Here is a 24,695-nt window from a genome sequence, read left to right as displayed (position 1 = left end):
AAAATAAAATAACCAAGAACACATGTCAAAACCTAGGATAGAGGGGTAATGAGATAACTCACTTTTAGACACCACTTATCACACCATTTTGGTTGAGAATAAAATCCGTAACCCCCTATTAGTTTTGGTATATATCCCCGGCCAGTGAAAAAAAGCCCTAGGCTATTTTATATATAATTTCAGTTGAAATTGCTGGCCTCACGTTGAAAGTTAGACCAAAAGCTCGAATTCTAGAGCTCCTGGGCCACGACCAATAAGAATCAAGGATTGACGTAGCAAATTATAATGGATAGGTAAATGAGCGCCGAATCATGCTCTTTCTGGGCCACGACCAATAAGAATCAAGGATTGACGTAGCAAAATAGAATGGATAGGTAAATGAGCGCCGAATCATGTTCTTGGCCCCCGACCAATAAGAATCAAGGATTGACGTAGCAAATTATAATGGGTGGGTAAATGAGCGCCGAATCATGCTCTTCCTGGGCCACGACCAATAAGAATCAAGGATTGACGTAGCAAAATAGAATGGATAGGTAAATGAGCGCCGAATCATGTTCTTGGCCCCCGACCAATAAGAATCAAGGATTGACGTAGCACAATAGAATGGGTGGGTAAATGAGCGTCGAATCATGCTCTTCATGGGCCACGACCAATAAGAATCAAGGATTGACGTAGCAAAATAGAATGGATAGGTAAATGAGCGCCGAATCATGCTCTTGGCCCCCGACCAATAAGAATCAAGGATTGACATAGCACAATAGAACGGATGGGTAAATGAGCGTCGAATCATGCTCTTGGCCCCCGACCAATAAGAATCGTGGGATTGACGTAGCAAAATAGAATGAGTAGGTAAATGAGCGCCGAATCACTCTCAATATACATAACCTATTTTTTACATAAAAACCTATACGCTTACATGGATTAATTACCTTTGGGACAACCAATTTGAACCCGTGCAACGGACGGGCGCTTATATATAAAATATTTATCGACCATAGCAATGGTAAAAACGAAGGTGATGAGAGTGATGACGATTTAACTATTTTATAATTTTTATGATAGCAACTTTTAATTTGTTACTGTTGCATTTTTTCCTTGGATTAGAACTCGATAGAAACATTAATTAGATTCCAAACTGATAATCTCTCCGGACCAAGTTGAATCTGTAAAAAAAAGTAATAATTTTCTTTTTTTTTTTATTACGAAAATCTAATCATATCTTGATGAAACTGATAGAAGAGAAAATATTTATCAATTGGTAACTGAAGATGATTAGTACAATTTCAGAACTGGGAAAAAATTACAAAATTTAAGCAAAATCCCCGAATATAAAAACATTGAATTACTTAACTTATGCATTTATATCATAGTAACAAATTCGGTATGACAGACTTAAACCCGTGCAACGCACGGGCTCAACACTAGTTACTAATAATACCTACCGAGGCGATACATAGAATTTTCCTAAACCACACCTTTAAGGGAGTGATTTACACAGACCAAATCGTCTAATTTATTGCCATCCATTTTATACAGGGAAACACCTCTCATCTCGATATGGTGTTGTTGAGCTTCCTTTCTTAGGCTTTTGAATGGCATGACTTCCCACTTTTTGTAGTTAGAATTTTTGCGTGTTTCACTCATGTCAGGTGATCCTGAGATAGGTCCACTATTGTCGTAGCTCACATTGCTCCATATTTTACAGCTGCCGAATGGTCCTAGAGTGCCATTCTGTCCCTCTTGGCTTCTCTTTAGGTGCAAGGCAGCAGTATGAGCTCTGTTTATCGTCTCCCGACTTGGAATACCTGACCAATCCTCGTTCCTCTCGGATCTCATGGGAGAATGAATCCTAATAACCTGTGCAATCAAATCCAAATTAACCCAATCACTTAACCATGCATAACCATGTGAGTAAATGAACTTGTGAAAGAAACAAAAGTTTGTGAACGATGATTACGCCAAGACACTCTAATAGTTGATAGTAGGCCCGTCCTTGCAGGGGATTGTGCCCTTGTCTAGGCGTGGAGAAGTAGCGAGTCCTACACGACAGCAAGTGAATATGATTTCTCAAATGTCCTGATCAACAGTTAAATTATGCACGTCAATTTAACGCGCACCAGCAAAATAAAAACTGACCATTCAGTATAGCCTGGATCTACTGTAAAACCATATATGTTGACTATATCACACATGGAGAGAGCTAGTTCTATCGATTTCATTCCAGTTCCTTTGGCACCTCTTCGCAGTACAATACCTTGGAACAGATAGACTGGATTTGTGATGCCCTGCAATACGCACGCAATTGAATTAAATTTGGTGAGGAGCATGGAAGCTCTTAAGTGAACCGTTTCATCCATAACGAACTTAAAGGAGGTCATACTGCAATTTTGCATGAACCACCTTGGAGGTAGAACAGTAGCAGCAAAACACAAGAATCCAAAATATCATTGAACAATATAATATGGCTGATGCATTTCATACCATAGGCAGTGATGTGGATAAGTAATGAATGGCTTGCTTTTTAATACATCCATTTCTCAGGAAATTAGACTTTGGATATTTAGGTCTATTATGAGATGCAATTTTTACCTTTATCATGTCGTTGAAGTCTTTATGGGTCACACTTTTGATTATGAGCGCCTCATCAGCTGCAAAGTCAACATATTTATAAGGAGAGGAAAGAAAGAAACCTAACTTTAACATGCTACTCATAAGCGAATTACTGAACAGAAAAATAACTACTAATCTAGGATTCCCGAATCAGAATGGGAACTGGGGTATACATTGTCTGGTACTAAGTTTTAATCTAGTCACAAGTTTTCTACCATTAGTTTTTGCATTCCTACTGCCACCTGAACTTTTAGAAACATTAAAACTTGCACAAAGTACTCCTTGACCCTAGTGCCGCCATCAGTTGATCATAGCTGCAAATATGCTGATAAATCAATCAACTCCATGGTGGTTTCCGATTACCTGCTAGAGGCTTACCACTCATAATCTCTCAGCATCATCATCTTTATTATGGTGATCTTTACCATTAAGTTAACCAATCATCACTTAATATGTGGTCTCAGATATGCTTTGCAGACATACATATCAGGATATCACATGTTACGATAGAAATGACCCTAAATTTTAGGCAATAATAACCACAGATTTTATTTACATCCTTGTTGGTACGTTTGTCTTAAGGGTAGATATATAGGGGGTAAATGTCATCCAAACAGAAAGCGCATTCATCGACATCCTAACTTGTTCGGTAAAAAGAAAAAGGCCAACTACACAACTAGAATCCAACTTACCAGATCCATCAAGAATTTCAACCATTTTACGAGCAGCACCCCTCACAACAAGGCGGAAGTCTCTCTTCATACCAATATGCTTGGCATATTTCTGGATTATAATAATCACAAATTGAAAATCAATAGCTGAATCAAAGGATATTTGGTAAGGTATACGTCAAATAGGTAAAACAAAATGGAGATTTGAGAATGCAACTTGGAGTTGGCATATACGAAGAAAATTTAAATATATACCTTATTTACAGGAGCTTCGTTTTCTCGTATTACTGCATCATGACTGTCAATTTCTTCTCCAAATTCAGTCTTTAAGAGATCCCCTGAGTTTCCAACAACTGCACATCTCTCAAACTGGCGTGGGTGAAATGGAGGTGTTGACGGTAACAGCACGTTAAGGTGCTCCTCACAAAGAGAACGGTTGTAGCATTTATCTGCTCCCCTAAATCAAATGAAAAGGAGGAATGCTTACTGATACTCCAAATATCTTACAGTTATAAGATACTCAGCCAGTATGGTCCATTTTGAGTAGTGCAAAATCAAATGAACAAACTGGATGGGTCAAGAATCAATGATCATACAGTTGTGCAATCCGTTGAGCTGCATAGGTAAGCCATCCTTCTGGACGGGTATCGAGATATTCTCTCGTCAACACTGTCGTCATATTACGGTACTGCATGCTGGTGGTGTTAGTGCACAAGAATCCTCGGAACAACAAAAGTATCAAGATAGAGAGAAGGAACCCTAACCTGCTCCCACAAAAGAATAGCCTCACACACATCATAAGGGTACTCCAGCGGTTCATGTTTTGTGAATTGCTTGTTGTACTGTTCTAAATAAGAAAAAGTTAGAGAGAAAAACTTCAATTACAAATGAACTAGCATTAGAAAGAGAGAACTCAGAAGAACCAAAAATTAGAAGTTCAAAGAGGTACTAACCCAAGTGCTGTTTGTGCCTTTAGGATATTTCAGGACCAATTTACAGTGGTCAATAATATGTGCAGTAAGTCCAAGTCCTCTATTAGCCTACATGCAAGTTGTAGATCAATACGGGTTCATAGAAGTTAGCTTTAAGGTAACCGATCCAAAGACGAGGTACGAGAAAATAGAAAATCAGACTTTCTATACAATCGACAAAAACCAGAAAGCTGTAATAAGAAAAGCAAACCACTGAACACGTCATCCCAGAAGATACCTTTAATATGTACGCTGTAATTTTCAGATACACCATACTCAAGCTAGAACAAATGGTACTCTATTTTGTGTCTTTATTAAGTTAGAATCCTGATATAACTTCAACTAACTGACTTTTCTATACATAGTAAGTGCGCGTCTCTAGTAAAACCGTCGGGAATTGAACCCACTGCCTGAGATTAAAACTCACCTGATCCTCAGCAATTAACCACTCTGCTATTCTCATCCTAAAAGAAAAGGTACACAAGCGTAATTAAGTATACATGTTGAAGTTTCTTGATATAATTCCGCTTCATCACTTTGGTTTCCAAGAAATTGGCGCATCCTAAATATGGCAGACCAGTTAAGTAACTAGCATTGAAATCTACTGGGGCACAAATTTTGTTGTTTAGATAATGCAACTGACAAGAGTAAATTTCCGTGAACATCTACTTTTTGTAGGGTCCTATTATTAAGAATTCAATCTCGAATAAACTTACAGACCCACTTTGTTGCTGATTAGAAATACTGTACCCAATCATATGGTAGGTTACTGGCAACTTTTTCCTCGGATGATGAAAATTTCTCCTAAGCAGGAAAGGTAGTAATACAAAACTTGTAAACATGCCATACTCAAAGTATTTTGCTTTAAAATTGCATTCTTGATAGTGCTGAAAATGGTTCCTTTTAGTTGCATTACCATACTCACAAATGCGTATATACTGTGACCAAAAAGTGTTGAACAATTTTCAGAAGGATAACAGCTTCGTTGCAAGAAAATGACAGGAGACAAACCAGAAAAGGATAGTTGTTTTGCCTCGTTTGTCCATTAAAAAGCCAGACACTAAAGCGACATTGGAAAACCAAGCTAGGCAATCATGATGACAATAGAAACTCAGATTTGAATCCTGAGATTGGAATATACAGCTCAATAGGCCTCAAGTTCAGGCATGTTAAAGCAAGACCGCTGCGGTGCTTCCCTGCCCCTTCATTTAACTTTATAGGTATACTACTAACTCATTTACCAGTTTTACCAGTGAAATTTGACACTCATGAATCCTAATTGGAAACACTAGTTATTTTATTTATTTATTTATTTATTTATTAGATCAAAATCAACAGACAACCTATCAAACACTTGCAGAGCAACTTAAATCAACACACTCAAAATACAATTTCAAGATATATCACAATCAAACAAAGTACAAATCAGATCATCAGTGAAGTTGAGCATCCATTTTTATAGATCTAAATTAATACTACTACGCCATTACTGTGATAAATAAATTGAAAGAAGAAGCAATTAGTTAGTTACTACTTACAATACATTGCTGAACATTAGTTTGGAAATCAGACAGAATCTTGATCTCAACTCGGTTTATATAATACTTTTCGTAATCTGAGAAATTTGAAGTCTGAATTGCCAGAACCACAAGTGTAAATATCACTACAACACAAATCAGGAGTGGTATTATCGGTCTTGAGTTTGTAGATGAAGACGACGACGACGACGACGAAGGAACCCGTATTCGTCTCATTCCTTTGAAACGAGTTATGGATCCGAGTTTGAGGTGTCGGAATGAAATCGGTTTCAAATTTGCTGGTTTTCTAGTGAGGGAAGAAGAAGCGGAGGAGCGAGGAGGGTAGAAAAACACGTGAAAGAAGCACGTGATGGAATCTTTGTGTTATGGTCAAACCGCGTTGACTGGAAGAAGAAAAAAAATTGTTTTTTTCCTATTGATGTTCATGGGTTAACTAGTTCCTCGACATCCGGTGGTTAGGAAATTTTCAGATTTTCCTTTTCCGGTTTGGCATCTATTTTTGGTGGTTGCCTAGTCTGTCCGGATTCCAATTCTGATCATTTGGAAGAACTATAAGTAGAGACTCCGAAGAGGTATTGTGATGCACAACGGTGTTGCTCTTGGCAAGGCTTGAATTTATCAATATAAGGGGATCAATTATATTGAAACAATGTCGTTCTCAACAAGTTCTAGTAAGGAAGAAAAATTCTGGAGTGTCTTGCTACCTAGTGAAACAATCAAGTTAGAAACTGATAGTGAGTCCATCTTGTCTGTGGAAAGGATTTACAACACTTCAGTAGAAGATCATCTGATTGCTTTAGTTGATGAGTACGCTAAAGATCACGCTCATATTTTGTTCAAAATCGAGAAGATTTTGAAGTATGTTCAGGGCATTGAAGAAAGGTTGGAAAATCGTCAGAAGAATGACAAAGGTATTAGTAGTAAATTCAAGAAAGGATTTCCCAGTTGGGGCTACTTTTTTTCAAACGTTTGATGAGGTGTGAGCAATTTTATTTTGAACATATTTGTTAGAGAAGAACTGCGACAGGTTTAAGTTTAGGCTTAATCTCATGTATCGTTATTATGAATTAATGAATGAAATTTATTTTTGTTAAATCTTTGTCTCATTACTGATATACAAATGCAACACCTTATAACACAGAAAAAAGAAGCCTCAAGTCAAATTTATTCAAGTATAACTCGATTTCATTTACTCTCTGGTAATGAAGGAATTAATGAACAAAATTTAATCTCTCTTGTTCTGTCCCTAACTAGGAGGGGATAATCATTATATATCTACTAGTCATTGCTGCTACATGTTCAGATAACCTGGGAATGGCTGAAACAAAATACCAATCAGTTTATCTTTACCTTCTGTGCTGTTAAGTTCTTCCAAGGCTCTACTTTTGCTGTCGACTACACCCACCATGAAATTGGACCCAGACCATCAAAACCGATTGATGCCTGAAAACCCCATTAAAAAAAAACACAAAGTAAGAGAGGGAACTCAATAAACACTGCTGCGACAATAAAATTATTCCAAACTTATTTTTACACTGAGGTACAGATACAGTCAATCACTGAGATGACTTCCTGTTGCTTAGTGTTGCTTCAACATCAACGAAGAGATCAATTTCAACACTTATACCCAGACGGAAAATAATGCTTACAGCACATGGCATCATATAAAAGACACAAGTGTAATTGCAGCAAACAAATTAAACAAGGGTCCGGTGTCCCTGAACACCAACACCAACAAAACCTCTGAGCTATTGGATGTGAACATCCCATGGCTACAAACTCGTTGCTGCCTTTCTTGAGCTTAGGACAAAATAAACATTTCTTTATCAAAAAATTTAAACCCCTTGGGTGGGTGACCTAACATCCCATCTTTACATAATTCAAAATTGTGTTAGCTTGGATCCGGCTATCGGAGTAGTGATGCAGGAATACAAAGACTTGGCACTTCATCAGAAAGAGAAGGGGATCATTGACCTAATATGATAACACCGTCACTAGGGGTTACCAAGTACCAATCCTAGACTACTGTGTGGGAAATAATATAATGGTGCATACATAAACATACAGTTGTCAGTTACTCGCACCAATAATAACAGAAGTTAATGCTGGAAGAAGGGAAAATTCCTTGAGAAAAAATAAATAAAAAGGATGTCAAGGACGAAGGAACTTACAGTAATCACCATTGGGGCAAATGCCATTGAATCTTTTTCTTGTTCAAGCGGGATGGGAGGATATGAAATTTTGTGAACTGGGAAACGAATCTGCAATTGAATCGAAGTCGGAAGATAGTTCACATTGACGCAGTAACTAGGGAAACAATTGAGCAAGAAATCTAAAAAAAATAGATCATAAGGCTAAACCTCGTCGTCCGGCTCTATAGTTAATTCTACATCGTTATATATCCATGTACATCTTCACTACTGCAGAGACCACACCAAGAAACCAAATTACTTATACCTTTTAAAGAACTTACAACTTGGATGGGTTAGGCAAAAGATGGACGGCTACGGATATGTCTTTAGAAAACCCTACAGACACTGCCACCATTGTGGATTTAGAAACTGGTGGAAACAATTCAAGTGACCACCATAAGAAAGAAAATAAAAATAAAAATAAAATGATCTGATTCACAAAAAGAAATAAACGATTTGCTGTACATACATCGTAAACCATTAGCATCTGATGCGTCAACCTTTCCAGAAAGAATCTCACCCTCAAAAGGACGGAACATGATTAGCCTAAAATCAACCTGCAAAATGAGAATAAAACTCGTAAATGAAGCAACATTTAGTTCCTTTGGTAAGCTACAAGTAGCAATCATCAGATTTGGTGTAACAAAAATATATCTGCTATCAATAGAAGGAAAAGAAAAAACTGTTTTTTCAATGGTAACAGTTCATAGCTTTAATAGATCTTCAAGATGAGCAAAAATTAAGATACCGTATAGGTTGAAGCACCATCTCCTGCAAATATGAAGCCGCCCTTAATGGATTTAATGTCATAGACGGAGATGCATAAACCCAACTGTGCAATAACCTTCACAAAAATAGATATAATTCAATACATACTGCTCTTTGAAATCAAGCAAGCACCACAAACACAATACAGAAAATCAGAAGAGACACTCGAGAAAGAAAATGGTTTTCCCTTGTCCACAAATAGTTTCTCTAGCTCTCCCCGTATAGCTTCAGGAAGAGGAAGGCTGAGGAGATTAGGAGGTAAACGCAGGGTATGCTCAATTAAACTAAGGAAGAACATTCCGCCTTCTTCAACTGGACCTTCTTTAAACCAAGGATGAGGCTATTTGTTTGAAGAACGTTTTATCTTTGATTCAGGCTCAGTGTTATAGTTTGGGATACTGTTAATAACAGTTTCTGCAACAATTGAAAGCATCCATAAGCAACTTTTCAGCCAAAATTGATGGATATGTGGCATTTGTATGCCAAGGTATCACAAGGTACAATAATAATCTTGTTGCAAAAACTCAAACGCAACCAAGACAGAAGATAACTCCTGCGCAAGAGAGGAAAGATATCAACGTTCATAAGCGAACTGTTTTATTTTACTAACTAAGCAAACCAGTCGAACGTGGCTAAAATCATAACCCAAAGCATGATCTTTTTTAAAAGTTTGTTTCTTCTACCAAAAAAAGTCTGTCCACACGCCGCAATATAGGTATGCTAGCAACAAGGTTTGATAAAGAGAATCCTAAATTCTCGCACTGATAAAACTGACTACTCTAGTAGTCCAATAGAATAATCCAGCTGATTACCCAGGCAATACAGAAGTAGCAGAACCAGATCACTGAAGATGTGCAAGAATCGTGAACCACAAACTCAAACAACTTATAAGATTTCTGACAATTTTTTTTTTTGATCAATAATTTTGACACACTTATTTTACCCAAACATGAAAACTTTCAAAAATATCAGAAGCACTAACAGAGACATTAATGTCAGATAAATTCTATCATGTATGACGATATTCTCAAATTTGTAAACTTGAATGGAAACAAAGGAGATTACAAGACCAGTTAGTAGGGTATTTTATCAAATAACTTACCTGCATAAATAAAAACGACTACAAACCCCCCGAGAAACCCTAGTTAGTATTCCAAACCAAATACTTGCAAACTATTTTTACCTTTATCATGTCGTTGAAGTCTTTATGGGTCACACTTTTGATTATGAGCACCTCATCAGCTGCAAAGTCAACATATTTATAAGGAGAGGAAAGAAAGCAACCTAACTTTAACATGCTACTCATAAGCGAATTACTGAACAGAAAAATAACTACTAATCTAGGATTCCGGAATCAGAATGTGAACTGGTGTATACATTGTCTGGTACTAAGAGAGAACTCAGAAGAACCAAAAATTAGAAGTTCAAAGAGGTACTAACCCAACTGCTGTTTGTGCCTTTAGGATATTTCAAGACCAATTTACAGTGGTCAATAATATGTGCAGTAAGTCCAAGTCCTCTATTAGCCTGGCCCTACATGCAAGTTGTAGATCAATACAGGTTCATAGAAGTTAGCTTTAAGGTAACCGATCCAAAGACGAGGTACGAGAAGTATAATTCAAATAGAAAATCAGACTTTCTATACAATCGACAAAAACAACCAGAAAGCTGTAATAAGAAAAGCACACCACTGAACACGTCATCCCAGAAGATACCTTTAATATGATTACGCTGTAATTTTCAGATACACCATACTCAAGCTAGAACAAATGGTACCCTATTCTGTGTCTCTATTAAGTTAGAATCCTGATATAACTTCAACTAACTGACTTTTCTATACATAGTAAGTGCGCGTCTCTAATAAAACCGTCGGGAATTAAACCCACTGCCTGAGATTAAAACTCACCTGATCCTCAGCAATTAACCACTCTGCTATTCTCGTCCTAAAAGAAAAAGTACACAAGCGTAATTAAGTCTACATGTCGAAATTTCTTGATGTAATTTCGCTTGATCACTTTGGTTTCCAAGAAATTGGCGCATCCTAAATATGGCAGACCAGTTAAGTAACTAACATTGAAATCTACTGGGGAACAAATTTTTGTTGTTTAAATAATGCAACTGAAAAGAGTAAATTTCTGTGAACGTCCACTTTTTGTAGGGTCATATTATTAAGAATTCAATCTCGAAGAAACTTACAGACCCACTTCGTTGTTGATTATTAGTAATATTGTACCCAACCATATGGTAGGTTACTGACAACTTTTCCCCCGATGAAATTTTCTCCTAAGCAGTAAAGGTGGTAACACAAAACTTGTAAACATGCCATATTTAAAGTATTTTGCTTTAAAATTGCATTCTTGATAGTGCTGAAAATTGTTCCTTTTAGTTGCATTACCATACTCACAAATGCATATATATTGTGACCAAAAAGCATTGAACAATTTTCAGAAGGATAACAGCATCGTCGCAAGAAAATGACAGGAGAGAAACCAGAAAAAGATAATTGTTTTGCCTCGTTTGTCCATTAAGAAACCAGACACTAAAGCGACATTGGAAAGATAGGCCAGGCAATCATGATGACAATATAAACTCAAATTTGAATCCTGAGATTGGAATATACAGCTCAATAGGACTCAAGTCCAAGCTTGTTAAAGCAAAACTGCTGCGGTGCTTCCCTGCCCCTTTACTTAGCTTAATAGGTATACTACTAACTCATTTACCAGCTTTACCAGTGAAATGAGACGCTCATGAATCCTAATTGGAAATACTAGTTATTTTATTTAAATATTATTTGATCAAAATCAACAGACAACATATCAAACACAGCAACTTAAATCAACACACTCAAAATACAATTTCAAGATATATCAGAATCAAACAAAGTATAAATCAGGTCATCAGTGAAGTTGAGCATCCATTTTATAGATCTAAATTGATACTACACCATTACTAATACTGTGATGAAGAAATTGAAAGAAGAAGCAACTTACAATACATTGCTGAACATTAGTTTGGAAATCAGACAGAATCTTGACCTCAACTCGGTTTATATAATACTTTTCGTAATCTGAGAAATTTGAAGTCTCAATTTCCAGAACCACAAGTGTAAATATCACTACAACACAAATCAGGAGTGGTATTATCGGTCTTGAGTTTGTAGATGAAGACGACGACGACGAAGGAACCCGTATTCGTCTCATTCCTTTGAAACGAGTTATGGATCCGAGTTTGAGGTGTCGGAATGAAATCGGTTTCAAATTTGCTGGTTTTCTAGTGAGGGAAGAAGAAGCGGAGGAGCGAGGAGGGTAGAAAAACACGTGAAAGAAGCACGTGATGGAATCTTTGTGTTATGGTCAAACCGCGTTGACTGGAAGAAGAAAAAAAATTGTTTTTTTTTTTGGAAATTTTCAGATTTTCCTTTTCCGGTTTGGCATCTATTTTTGGTGGTTGCCTAGTCTGTCCGGATTCCAATTCTGATCATTTGGAAGAACTATAAGTAGAGACTCCGAAGAGGTAATGTGATGCACAACGGTGTTGCACTTGGCAAGGCTTGAATTTTATCATTAAGGGATCAAACATATTGAAATAATGTCTTTCTCGACAAGTTCGCCCTCTGGCAAGGAAGAAGGTTTCTGGTCTGTCTTACTACCTCGTGAAAAAACCAAGTATGAAACTTCAGTAGAAGATCATCTGATCGCTTTAGTTGATGAGTACGCTAAAGATCATGCTCATATTTTGTTCAAAATTGAGCAGATTTTGAAGTATGTTCAGGGCATTGAAGAAAGGTTGGAAAATCGTGAGAAGAGCGACAAAGTTGATAGCAGTAACTTTGAGTACTATGAGGATCACCTCAATTTGGTTATGAATGAATTGGAAGCTCTTAAGAACCAAAGAAATTCATCTGACGGAGACTACTTTCCTCAGACGTTTGATGAGGTGTGAGCAATTATTTTGTATAATTTATGCTACGAAAAAGCAAGTCTATCTTTGTATTGTTAAGTATTAATGAATGAAATTTATCTTTGTTAAATCTCGGTCTAATTAAATTGATAGACGAATGCAAATATTTTTTTTTTTTTTATACCAATAAAAATTTATTAATCTCAATGAGGATCAGGCACATTGTGCCTTAAAAGTAAAGATTGTAGCCAAGGGGAGTAGTCTTTATACTTCTCTAAGTAAAGATTATCAACTCTGACCTTCTTAGAGATGATATCTGCAATACAATTACCATCTCTCTTGACATGAGATATCTTACAAGAACTGAAACTAGAAAAAACATCTTTAATCTCCTTTAGAGTTTTCTTATTTTCCCATCTGATTTGTTCATTATCAGTGGTATCAGAACTAACTAACGAATGCAAATATGCAACATCTTAATAACACAAAAGGAAGCCTCGAGTTAATGCTATTCAGATATCTCGTAAAGTTGAGCATTACAGACTACACAAAACGAATTCTCGTTACCAAAAATGTGTATGTTCTAGCCAGTAGAAAACATTGCTTCGTGGTCATTGTCTGATGGTTTGAACTTAAAATGATAACATACATCCTCCATTGTTTACAGTCTCAGTTTGTATGGTCTTCCTCCACAGTTGGTATTTCATTATCCTCCATTGTTAAATCTTTTGTTTCTGACTGATCATTCTTACATCTTTAACTGAAGAATCCACCAAGAAATCTACTACGCTTTGCCCTTTGGTCGCTGTTCTGGGCAGATACTAAGCATAGCCGATTCTGCTATCCTACCGATTTTTATATTTTTTACAAGATGTTTTTATTGGGTATTCCGTTAACAGAGGGATAGAGTCTCCTTCATATGGTCTCCAGCTTGGGGTACCTATTTTGCCTCTGCTGGGATTAATGCTTTACTTGTATACAGTTAAACGTTAAACATAGAAAGACATTTCGTGTATATAAATTTTGGCATCTCTTTCTCTCTCTCTCTTAAGGTTATGACACCGACAACATATTTGCTTACTCAATTCAATCTCATTTTCTCTCTTCTGAAAGATAAAGGGACTTGATTAACAAAATTTTGTCTCTTGTTCTGTCCCCAACTAGGGGATAGTCATTATACATTTACTGGACATTGCTGCTAGATGTTGATATTTATATAGGTCAGTTCATCTTTACCTTCTCAGCCCGTTTCTACTAAGTTCTTCCACGGCTCTACATTCCCTGGAGACTACACCCACCATGAAATCGGACCCAAACCATCAAAATCGATTGACGCCTGAAAGGATTTAACAAAACAAAGTTAGAGAGGAATAGAGAACTGAATAAACACTGCCGCGACGATAAATTATTCCAAAATTTCGTTATAATGAGGTATGTTACTTTACAATGAGGTGCAGATACACTCAATCAATGAGATGACTTCCCGTTGCTTAGTGTTGTTTCAATATCAATGAAGAGATCGAATACAACACTTCTACCCAGAGGGGAAAACATGTTCACAGCATCATATATAAGACACAAATTTAATTTGCAGCAAACAAGTAAATCAAGGGTCCGGGAGCCCCTGGACACCAATGCTAACTTTGAACTACTGGATGTGAACATCCACGGTTAAATATTTGTTGCTGCTTTTCTTAAGCTTAGGACAAAATAAGCAGTTCTTTATCAAGATATTGAAACCATTAGGTGGTTGACCTAACATCCCATCTTTACATAATTCATATTTGAGTAAGCTTGGATCGGTCATCGAAGGAGTAAAGTCGTGGCACTTCATCAAAAAGAGAAGGGAATTGTTAACCTAATATGACAACACCATCACAAGGGGTTACCAAATACCAATTCTAGACTACTGTATGGGCAATGGTACAATGGTACATACATTTACATAAATCTGTCAGTCACTCTCACCAATAATAACTGAAGTTAATACTAAAAGTAGGGCAAACTCCTTCAGAAACAAGAAGAAGAAAAATATGTCAACGACGAAGGAACTTACGGTAATCACCATTGGGGCAAACGCCTTTGAATCTTTTTCTTGTTCAAGCGGGATGGGAGGATATGCAATTTTGTGAACTCGGAAACGAATCTGAAATTGAATGGAAGATAGTTAACACCAACGCTGTAACTAGAGAAAGAATTGAGCAAGAAATCTAAAGAATAGATCATAAGGATAAACCTCGTCGTCCTGTTCTATAGTTAATTCTACATCACCGTACATCCATGTCCATCTTCCATCTGCACTACTGTAGAGACCACATCAAGAAGCCAAATCACTAATAGCAAATACAGAAATAGTGAAAATACTAATAGAAAGCAGCAGTTCAAAAAAGATTTTAAATGAAAAATGTTGGTACACTCTCAAGCTGATATGGGTGAAGAACACTTACAACTTGGATGGGTTGGGCAAAAGATGCACAGGTACGAATATGTCTTTAAAAAACCCTACAGACACTGCCGCCATTGTAGATTTAGATGATTGTGGAAACAATTAAAGCGATCACCAAAATAAAAATAAAAAATGATTTGATTCACAAAAAGAAATGCTTATACGCTAGAAAAAGACTTGCTCTACATACATCGTAAACCATTAGCATCTGATGCGTCAACCTTTCCAGAAAGAATCTCACCCTCAAAAGGGCGGAACATGATTAGCCTAAAATCAACCTGCAAATGAGAATAAAACTCGTAAAAAAGCAACATTTAGTTTCTTTGGTAAGTTACAAGTAGCAATCATCTTCTTAGATTTGGTGTAACAAATTGCTATACGTAGAAGGAAAAAAGAAAACTGCTTTTAAGAGGTCATTATTAATTGTTCACAGCTTTAATAGATCTTCAAGATAAGCAAAAATGAAGATACCGTATAGGTCGAAGCACCATCTCCTGCAAATATGAAGCCGCCTTTAATGGATTTAATGTCATAGACGGAGATGCATAAACCCAACTGTGCGATTACCTTCATAAAAATAGATATGACTCAATACATATTGCTCATTGAAATCAAGCAAGCACAACAAGAACAGTACAGAAAACCAAAAGAGACACTCAAGAAAGCAAATGGCATTACCTTATCCACGAATAGTTTCTCTAGCTCTCCCCGTATTGCTTCAGGAAGAGGAAGGCTAAGGAGATGAGGAGGTAAACGCAAGGTATGCTCAACTAAACTAAGGAAGAACATTTCGACTTCTTCAACTGGACCTTCTTCAAACCAAGAATGAGGTGTTTTTTTTATCTTCGATTCAGGCTCAGTGCTATAGTTTTGGATACTGTTAATCACAGTTTCTGCAACAATTGAAGACATCCATAAGCAACTTTTCAGTCAAATATAAATTGATGGATACTGGGTATTTGTATGCCAAAGTATCACAAGGTATGATAATAATCTTGTTGCGAACTACAAATGCAACCAAAACAGGAAATAACTCCCGGCGCAAGAGAGGAAAGACACCAATGTTCCTGGGAAAACTATTTTACTAACTAAGCATACTGAGTCGAACGTGGTTAAAATCATCACCCAAAGCATGATCTTTTTCAAAATTTTATTTCTTCTACCAACAAAAAGTCTGCCCACACCCCGCAATATAGGCATCCAGCAACAAGTAATATTTCTGCAAACAACTAATATTTGATACAAAGGAGATTACAAGACCAGTTACTAGGGTATTTCATCAAACAACTTACCTGCATAAATAAAAACGACTAAATAAGCCCACAAGAAACCCTAGTTAGTATTCCAAACCAAACCCTAGTTAGTATTCCAAACCAAATACTTCTAAACTATTATCGTTAATACTCAATGGTAAGCAATACCAAATTACAGATTCAAACCTAAATTATAAACCAAATATAACACAACCACCCGTAAGAAAAGAGAGAGAGACGCAAATACACCTGAAAGGCTGAATCTAAACTGGAGGTTTATTTGTTTAGGTCTTTCTTACCCGCTCCTTCAATTCTTAGTTCTTATTCACTATCGGCCCTCGACAATCTGGCTGGCGACTAAAGTAGCGCTGCTGCTGCCTGAATAGGACTCGCGCCCAACTTCCTTATAAAATATCTACCTTAAGTTACTATAGTGTACTTGTTAAAGTTTTAAAAGGTAATAACGCCATCAGCCCATGACAGCCGGGTTAGACAGGCAAGTCAGGTTCCAATTTAGTGCCGACATTTACCAAACAAATACGACTTTCAGGAGGTGATTTTCGGTCGGATATGAAGTGGTCGTCTGTAAACCTGATTAGTGAATAGTTGCTTTCAGGGGCAGAAACAGAGCCCGACTTCCCTTCCCTTTGTCCAAACCTGCCAGTTTATAGAAAATGTTGTAGTACTCTAGGCCTTGCGTTAAAACACCGACTGTGCATGTTCACTAACAACATCGACTCAAAGAAAACATGGGAATCATTAAACACTACTAACCACCCTGGAATAGTTACACTAAGATTTAAACATCAAAAATAGCCAACACGGGATAAATTGAAAGAAGCAAAAGAGAAGAGAAACATGTATCAAATCAAAGAACATTTATCAAACAAAATTCCCAAGGAACCCGAAAAGAACTAATGCAGTTCAAACTCTATAATTACAAAGTTGACATCTTTCTGAACAGGGAAAGATGCTTGAAAGTTGAGGAAGGTATTTACACCAAATTGAAGAGAAAAAAAACTAACACCTACGGGAGACATTATCTGGTGGTCTCTGACTGGTTCCGAATCCGTTACCAGTATTAGAAGATGTCCCATAAAACTGACCATCAAAAGGCTGTCCATTAATGATAATGTTGTTATTATTATTGTTATTGCTATTACAAGGTTGCATCATATTGTTACCCTGCTGCTGGACATTTAAGGGTAGTCCACTGGAACCAGTCTGAGGGGTCCAACCACCCGACTGCCAGGGAGAAGCCATGTTTTGGTGGCCTCCTACATAGCTATGAATCATATTCACTGGAGCTTGGAAAGGCATATTTTGCTGTGTAAGTTGCTGTACCATCAATTGACCATGGGGAAATTGCTGTGGTGTTGCCACCGAGACATGGGGCAATGTTTGTTGCTGAAACCCATGCATTAACTGCACTGGTAGTGGTGGGGGTGGGGGTAAAGATACTGGAAGAAGGGGTGTGCTTTGTTCTGGAGGCTGCCATTCTGGGATATCATCATCATCATTCCAAGGATTATTAACTTCAACCCTGGCGCTTCGACCCTGCTGCCAATTCACACCCTTGTTAGATATAGTTTCATTTTGTCCATACATCTGTATCAGTTCTCTCATTTGCCCAGGAGGAGCAAAAGAGGCTCTTGGAGGAACAGAGGGTTTGGAGGTTGAAAACTGAGAAACTGAGGGATTTGAACCACTAACAAATTCAAATTCCGGCAAGTCGTCATCATCTCTGCCAGTTGCTGGGCCAAAACCTGGGGGAACATCATCAATGGGTTCATCATGCAATGGTACTCGAGATTTTCTGGTGGGAGGAGGACCTAAGATGGATGACGTAGGTTTAGTGATTCTGTTAGTTTCCTTTTCTTGTTGTTGTCTCCTTACATGGTTCTGTTTTTTAAAGCTGTGTCTATGATGTGATGAAGAGTTGGGTGATATTGTGGAAGTTATATGCACCTTTCTCCATACAACAATGCCAATCAGACCATTATCTAAAGCATTAAGTTTTTCAACGTCGTCTTTTGGAACATTCTTTCCTAGCATTTCAACTGTTCTAGCATGAGGTGGACACAAGTAAAGTTCAACAGCAGGCGCAGGCTCAGCAAACCCGACTCGCTCATCAGCAACATATGAATCAGCCACCTGAAGAGGACAATAGGATCTGAGGTCAGCAAATGAAGCATTAACTCCTTAGTGCCAGGAGAAGTCGATTCTATTTCACCAATCCTCAAGTTGGTTGCCCAAAACCCACTATTTCAATTGGCTATTTGGAATATTTATTAAGACATGACAGTGAAGAAAAACACATCGAGAGTATGAGCAAGATTAAATTTGTAATGGACAAAATGATATAAGAAGGTTGCATCACCTCGCGAAGATATTCACGCCCACTCTCAGGGGAGTCCTCCTTCCAGCCAATATGTACTACCTGTAGCAGGCAACAAATTCATAAACAAAATCATGAACAAAATTTTCACTTTAAGTGTGCACTACTAGAAGTAGATGAAACATGTGGTCCGTAAAGACAACTAAGAAAAGAAACAAGAGAGGATACTACTGCAGAATGCTTTAGTGATCAAAAAACAATAATACTGCAGAATGCTTAAAACAAATATAGTGTAGCATACAGTTAATCAAAAAATCCTCCTTCTTTATCTGTAGCAAACAGGTTAACATACTGCATAGAGAAAATAAAGACAAGTGTACTCACTAAAGTGCAGGAAGCCCGATCATAACATGAGCTACTGATTAACAGAGGTTTCTCGAATTTTCAATAACTGACGTACCTTGTCAAACTAATACAAATTACTCAGAAGAGTTGACCTACAAAATTCATTAGGAATGACATGGATGCAGTTCTAGTTCGTGGATTCAAGTCAACGCTCAAACGTTTATAGTTAGTGTATCATTCAGATTCGCATTTCCTTACAGTAGAATTATATAGAGATACTAAACCCAATGGTAGTACACTCGAGGAAAGTAATGAATAACTGAAAAGAAATGAACAACTGAAAAACAGCTTAGGCATTTTAAAAATATTCCAGAAAACTGGTAAAAACATAAACCACTTGGACCAAGTAGAATGACAAGGTAAAGCAAAGCAACACGCAAAGCAACAGAACTGGCGCATTTAAAATTATCTGATAAGAAATGCATTTTTATCAGATAACCTCATCGCTTCGAATAATACTTAGGCTATTATGGATATAATGATTTTTATGGGAGTAGTTGAGTTTGCACAAGTGAATTGAAAAAGTAACTCAAAATATTGTATAGTGTTCAAACTATTAAAGTGATAATGATTAATCAGATATAAACAAGAAGAACAAAACAACATACCATAAGTGCGCGACTTCGAGACATAGGCAGCTCTTGGAGAAACTTTCCGAATGCATCGAGCTTAACTCTGCCTTTTATATCAAGGAAGCTTGGCCATTCTTTAGTTGATGCTTTTTCACCACTGCAACAAAGAACAGGAGAAGAGGAAAATGCAATCAGAAGCAAATACAACAATTTGGGATTTAAGAACTGAACATGAATGCAACAATTTAGGACTTAAGAACTGAACATGAATGCAACAATTTAGGACTTAGTCGCTTAAGAAACCTCTGATTTCCGAAACAATCTATGTCTACTCAAGAGAACTTCGCACCATGAGACGACCATCTCTAAAAAATTATCGACCTTGACATATTTTCAGCTCAGTAAAACTACTCAGGTGTTTAAGGATGTATAAAATAGGCAAAGAAATAGATATAGATAAACTATCAAAAGCCTTAAACATGAAGATAGCAATAAGGATAACAAAATATTTGACAAGATAACCATTGTTGGTGTCAGTGCCATCATTATTTCTATGACTACTCTAGAAAGATAAACATAGTGGTGTTAGATGTTAGTAATTTCTAAACTGGCAAGTCATAAAGTATTACCCACTAATAGTTGGTGAAACTTAAGCTGATGAGTAGCAGACCTTATAAAGGAGCCATGAACTGAGACTATGGATGAGATATTCAACTGCAATTTGCCTTCCCATGCATGCTCAATATTATCTACAGCACCGTCAAGAGGAGTTTTTGATTCAACAAGAACTTCACCAGATTTCAACTTAGTCCCTGCACTACTATATTCTGGTTCCACTTTGTCAGCTTTGTCCTGGGCAGCAGCTTTATCAACGACGGGAGCTTTTTCGACAGCGGGAGCTTTTTCGACGGCGGCAGCTTTTTCCAAGGCAGCAGTTACAGGGTTGACCGAAGTAAGATCAGATGAATCAACCTTTGAGTCGGTATCGATGCTCTTCTTCTCTTCCCCTACGGACTCGGGTGTTCCAGCTTCCTTTTGCAAGTTCTCAAAAGGCGGCTCAGAATCAAGGGACTCCATGAACTCATCAAGAGAAACTATAGGAGGAAGAAATTCTGGGTCCTTCAATTCATCCATCATCAGTCCCTGCAAGAGATCAGTTCCATCACTTGGAACAGCACTTAAACTACCTTGGTCATCTAAGATAACCTTCTCACTAGAAGTGATTTCCGATTTTTCAGATTTTCCATTCTCATCTGATTTCCGCGGAGTTTCAGCTTCTAATTCTTTAGCTCTTGGTCGAAATTGAGAAAGCGAACTTTCCCCAGCAGCAACCTCAACTGAAGGACCATCATCTTGGTCGAATTCCACTTGAAACTCCCCTTTATGTGTTTTGCGAACCAAACGTCTAATGTCAACTTGAGAATCTGGCAAAACCACCATCTGTGCAAGCTCTTCTGCTTTTGCAATCCTCCACTCTGACAATTCCTTTGAAGCAAGCTCCTCCGCAGTCATGGAACAGAGGCGCTCAGGAGAAATTTCACCAGATATTACTCGTTCTCTCAACTCAGGATTACTGGGATCTTTCAGATTAAACAGAAGAGATCTTCCTTTCTCCTTGTATTTCTTGTTAACACCTCCAAATGCTTTGAAAAGCTCAGCTTCAACTCTAGTTGCTAGAGTTTGCGGACAAGGAGATGCTGGTTCACTCTTATTCCCGGCAACTTCATCTTCCAGTTTGGGTCTTTTGGCATCATAACTCGAGCTATCTTCCATAATTTCTATGTCAAGGTCTGATGCCCAGCATAGTCCATTGCCTTGCAAAAGATCATCCTTCACAAAGAAGTTGTTGCTGAATGAAACATCATCATCAAGCAAAGCATACTTATATTGAAATTCTTGTGCATCACATTCTGGGATTGGTGTAGCATCGACCTTATTACCAGTAGAAAAGATGCCCTGTGATGGATTTGATGGATTTAGTGTAGCACTAACATTCTGAGCACAGTCCTGATTTTGTGAAGGTAAGGGCTCCGAGGGCTTTTCAGGAACTTGGCATGAGGCAATGTCTACAGTGGAAGATGTTGATGTAGACATTGGAGAATCCTCGGTGGATGGAATAGAAGAGGTTTGAGCATCAACCTGTGATTTCTTTTTGTTTTGCTCTTCAGAAACCATAGCTAAAGCAGAGGCTAAGGATTCCCTCATTTTCGCTCTGACTGACTCAAATAACTCGGCTCTAGCCTTAGGAGGTTCTGTATGTGATGGTCGCTTGCTTGGTTTGTTTGGTGCAGATGACTTCTGTGACGGTGGCTTATTTGGTGTCCCAGATATCATTTGTATAGTTCGCTTGTTAGAACCAGATAAATGTCCCAAGTTGCTTGAATTAGGTAAACTTGGTGCATGTTTGTTGCTTTGGACTGCAAAATGTTGTAACCCCTGACTACCCATACTTGGAGAAATTGGTGCTAATTTGCCGCTTGGAAGATGTTGCCACCTTGGACTTCCTGAACTAACAGTAATGGGTGACAGTATGCTATTCGGAACTGTTAAATAGGATAACATTGGACTACCTGAACTAGGAACAACTGGTACAAGTTTGTTATTCGGTACTGCTAAATGTTGAGGACCCAGATTGCTGGACCCCATATTGCTTGTACCTAGATTGTTGGGCCCCATATTTGTAGTTCCCATATTGTTAAACATTGATAAATAACCCGCACAAAGTAGGCTAGCAGGTCTCTAGTAATGTGCAACCACCTTCAGTCAATTACAACATATACTCGGCTTTCACGATCACAGGGATCTGCACCCAAAGCAATCAACACTTCATTAACAAAAAGTAAAACTGCAAATTTTTAATAATAAAGTTAAAGAGACGCAGACAAATAACATAATGCAATTATAAGGAAAGCTCCCTAAATACGTTTCGTGTACAAAATCAATTGAAAAGGGACACAAGAATGAGTTAAGCTAGCTCTAAAGTCATTAGATAAAGTCATCAAGTCCATCAAACCATGACACAAAAAGAAAATTATGAAAAGCTACAAGTTCCTTCGCCAGTAAATTTTATGTAGACTACAGGTAAAATTCTTAACACGGCCGATTAATCCCTTCCTTAGATAAGAGATACAAACTCATAGAGGTGATTCAAAGAAAGAAAAACGTGAAATAACTATCCAAATCATGCTGTAACCAAATCAAGGTCATTATATCTTCGAATTTTAATAATAATAATCTATCCATCTATAAGTACAACACCTAACCACCTAATTATACTACCACTAGCCGAGCACAGATTTTTAGAAGCTGATAGTTGATGCCAAACCATAACCTAACATATTCTTTCCACCAAAATTTTCATTACAAACCCTAGAAAATCATAAACAGAAGCTATCACATATATAAATCACTGACCCATAGAATTAGCACCAAAACTGAATTCGAATTAAATCAATTATCATTGTAAACAAAGAAAAACACAGAAACTTCAATCCATTTAATAAAATAAATAATTAAGAAATCAAATCTGAAACTCTTTTAACTCACCATTAAACTCGAGAGATGATTAACTGCATGTTCTCAATTCACAAAGTAGTGACTTATTTCATCTGTTTTTGTTGACTGGTTAGCTCAGATTTATGCTTCTGTTATCAGAAAGAAAACTAAATCGGTATAACAAAATCGATTTATGCTCCTGACTGAATTCCTGATTTGGAACTAACCTAGAGATTAGGTGTTCAATCCTCCAGCTTCTTATTATTTCGACCTTCGTCTTGATGATGATCGAAGAAAAGGGAAACCCTTAGAAAGTCTGAAACCCTAGTAAGATCTCTTTTTAGCCCCCCCTCTCTGAATTTTTGAGGTTTTATCCAAAATAGGTGTGAAGGGCTGAGGGCAACTTTATCGGCTGGGGTTTGTTCTGTTCCAGGTTATAACAGAACCTGGAACACGATTTATCGTGTTCGGTATTGTTGGGTTACTTGGGTACCCGTTTTAAATCAGGGGTAGGCTAATTTCGAGGCCCGATCCAATTTTTCTCCAAGGAATCAGGGTGAGCAACGGATGGGTGGATGCGGATTTGGTACCAAGCGTGTTCAATCCATCCAAATAACCGGTTTAAAAAATGTATATGTGTCCAGTCCAAACGAATGGATACAAATGGATTCACGGATTTTAATGGAATGAAATGATTAGGAAGGCCAAAGTATCTTGCATTAGCTTAGTCTTGTTTTGAGTCTCAAATGATACTCAATACGAAATGAGTACAACCTATAGTAAGGCCTTCTTTAGCAGTATGATCATTTTGTGAGAAGTAGATATTAAGATACCAAAAAAAGGGGATCGATTGATTTTAGAATCTGAAACACAAACTAGGGAGTTTAGGAATTTGAATTTGGCGTTTAAGGTAGGTACTAGCTTGTTTGATTTACAATTGAATGGAATTTTAGTGGAAGATGGAATTGACGTTAAGATGCATGTCTTATCCGATTTTTAGATCTCTTTCGTTGATGATTCTAAAATATAATGTCAGTAGCACTTATTGGTGTTGCAGAAGAGGGATGTACCATTATTTTTTTTATGATTTCTTCTCCTTCTTTAAAGATTTTTGGCTTTAGAAAGCGTAACTACATGGAGTTTTTCTTCACCAACACTTAATCAATATGGAATAATCTACACGGGGTATAAGTTTCTATAATATTCTTCATATTTATGTGCAATACCAAGATTATCATGCGCGAAGGGTGACCAACGGGTGGATAATATGCCACCCGCGTTCAACCCGTGAAAACGACCGGTTTAAGAAATATACCCACATCCAATCTACCAAATTGCGGCTGGATATCTACCAGCGAATTCCGAGTTGGGCCGGTAAAATCCGCGGGTATGGACGTTGTGCTCACCCCAACTAACGATGAGAAGTGCTTGCGTCTGCTTATATTGGACCAGCCAGTTGAAGGGAAATTGACGCACCACTCTTAGCTAATAGGCAAGTAAATGGTCGGCAGAAAACACTTTATCTAGTGTTCCGGT

The 24,695-nt window shown here is 37.5% G+C and overlaps 3 protein-coding genes and 1 long non-coding RNA gene across 10 annotated transcripts; all 4 read right to left on the bottom strand.

The window, feature by feature from the left end:
• Positions 1 to 1,308: 1,308 nt before the first annotated feature.
• LOC113356310 (sialyltransferase-like protein 1) lies at positions 1,309 to 6,068 on the bottom strand. Its single transcript, XM_026599421.1, has 10 exons — positions 5,791 to 6,068; positions 4,235 to 4,321; positions 4,046 to 4,123; positions 3,878 to 3,969; positions 3,537 to 3,738; positions 3,303 to 3,393; positions 2,590 to 2,648; positions 2,137 to 2,285; positions 1,958 to 2,039; positions 1,309 to 1,857 (listed from the first exon to the last, which is right to left on the bottom strand). Exons 1-10 carry the CDS (start codon positions 6,004 to 6,006, stop codon positions 1,465 to 1,467), a joined length of 1,449 nt encoding a protein of 482 aa, XP_026455206.1. The 5' UTR covers positions 6,007 to 6,068; the 3' UTR covers positions 1,309 to 1,464.
• An 862-nt stretch (positions 6,069 to 6,930) lies between these two features.
• On the bottom strand, positions 6,931 to 11,964 carry LOC113356311. Of its 3 annotated transcripts, none has more exons than XR_003362933.1 (8): positions 11,741 to 11,964; positions 10,191 to 10,283; positions 9,934 to 9,992; positions 8,731 to 9,164; positions 8,452 to 8,539; positions 8,248 to 8,351; positions 7,962 to 8,051; positions 6,931 to 7,233 (listed from the first exon to the last, which is right to left on the bottom strand). It is a non-coding gene; the product is annotated as an uncharacterized LOC113356311 (long non-coding RNA). The 3 variants fall into 3 exon arrangements; XR_003362932.1 differs by having other exon boundaries at positions 8,248 to 8,327; XR_003362931.1 differs by lacking the exon at positions 8,248 to 8,351 and adding an exon at positions 8,151 to 8,210.
• Positions 11,965 to 13,605: 1,641 nt separating this feature from the next.
• Positions 13,606 to 16,979, bottom strand: LOC113356309 (DNA-directed RNA polymerase III subunit RPC8-like). Of its 5 annotated transcripts, none has more exons than XM_026599418.1 (8): positions 16,599 to 16,979; positions 15,775 to 15,989; positions 15,568 to 15,663; positions 15,287 to 15,374; positions 15,098 to 15,161; positions 14,887 to 14,953; positions 14,707 to 14,796; positions 13,606 to 13,986 (listed from the first exon to the last, which is right to left on the bottom strand). In XM_026599418.1, exons 2-8 carry the CDS (start codon positions 15,883 to 15,885, stop codon positions 13,939 to 13,941), a joined length of 564 nt encoding a protein of 187 aa, XP_026455203.1. In that variant the 5' UTR covers positions 15,886 to 15,989; positions 16,599 to 16,979; the 3' UTR covers positions 13,606 to 13,938. The 5 variants fall into 5 exon arrangements, with proteins under 5 accessions (XP_026455203.1, XP_026455202.1, XP_026455204.1 ...); XM_026599417.1 differs by having other exon boundaries at positions 16,649 to 16,979; XM_026599419.1 differs by lacking the exon at positions 16,599 to 16,979 and adding an exon at positions 16,222 to 16,587.
• Positions 16,980 to 17,192: 213 nt separating this feature from the next.
• LOC113356308 lies at positions 17,193 to 23,517 on the bottom strand. Its single transcript, XM_026599415.1, has 5 exons — positions 23,211 to 23,517; positions 20,335 to 22,467; positions 19,701 to 19,821; positions 18,730 to 18,789; positions 17,193 to 18,503 (listed from the first exon to the last, which is right to left on the bottom strand). Exons 2-5 carry the CDS (start codon positions 22,365 to 22,367, stop codon positions 17,370 to 17,372), a joined length of 3,348 nt encoding a protein of 1,115 aa, XP_026455200.1. The 5' UTR covers positions 22,368 to 22,467; positions 23,211 to 23,517; the 3' UTR covers positions 17,193 to 17,369.
• Between the last annotated feature and the right edge of the window lie 1,178 nt (positions 23,518 to 24,695).

The sequence above is a fragment of the Papaver somniferum genome, chromosome 3, assembly GCF_003573695.1.
Source record: "Papaver somniferum cultivar HN1 chromosome 3, ASM357369v1, whole genome shotgun sequence".
In the NCBI taxonomy this organism is placed as follows: domain Eukaryota; kingdom Viridiplantae; phylum Streptophyta; class Magnoliopsida; order Ranunculales; family Papaveraceae; genus Papaver; species Papaver somniferum.
Note: the sequence above shows the minus strand (reverse complement) of the source record. Positions and strands in the feature narration are given on the sequence as shown.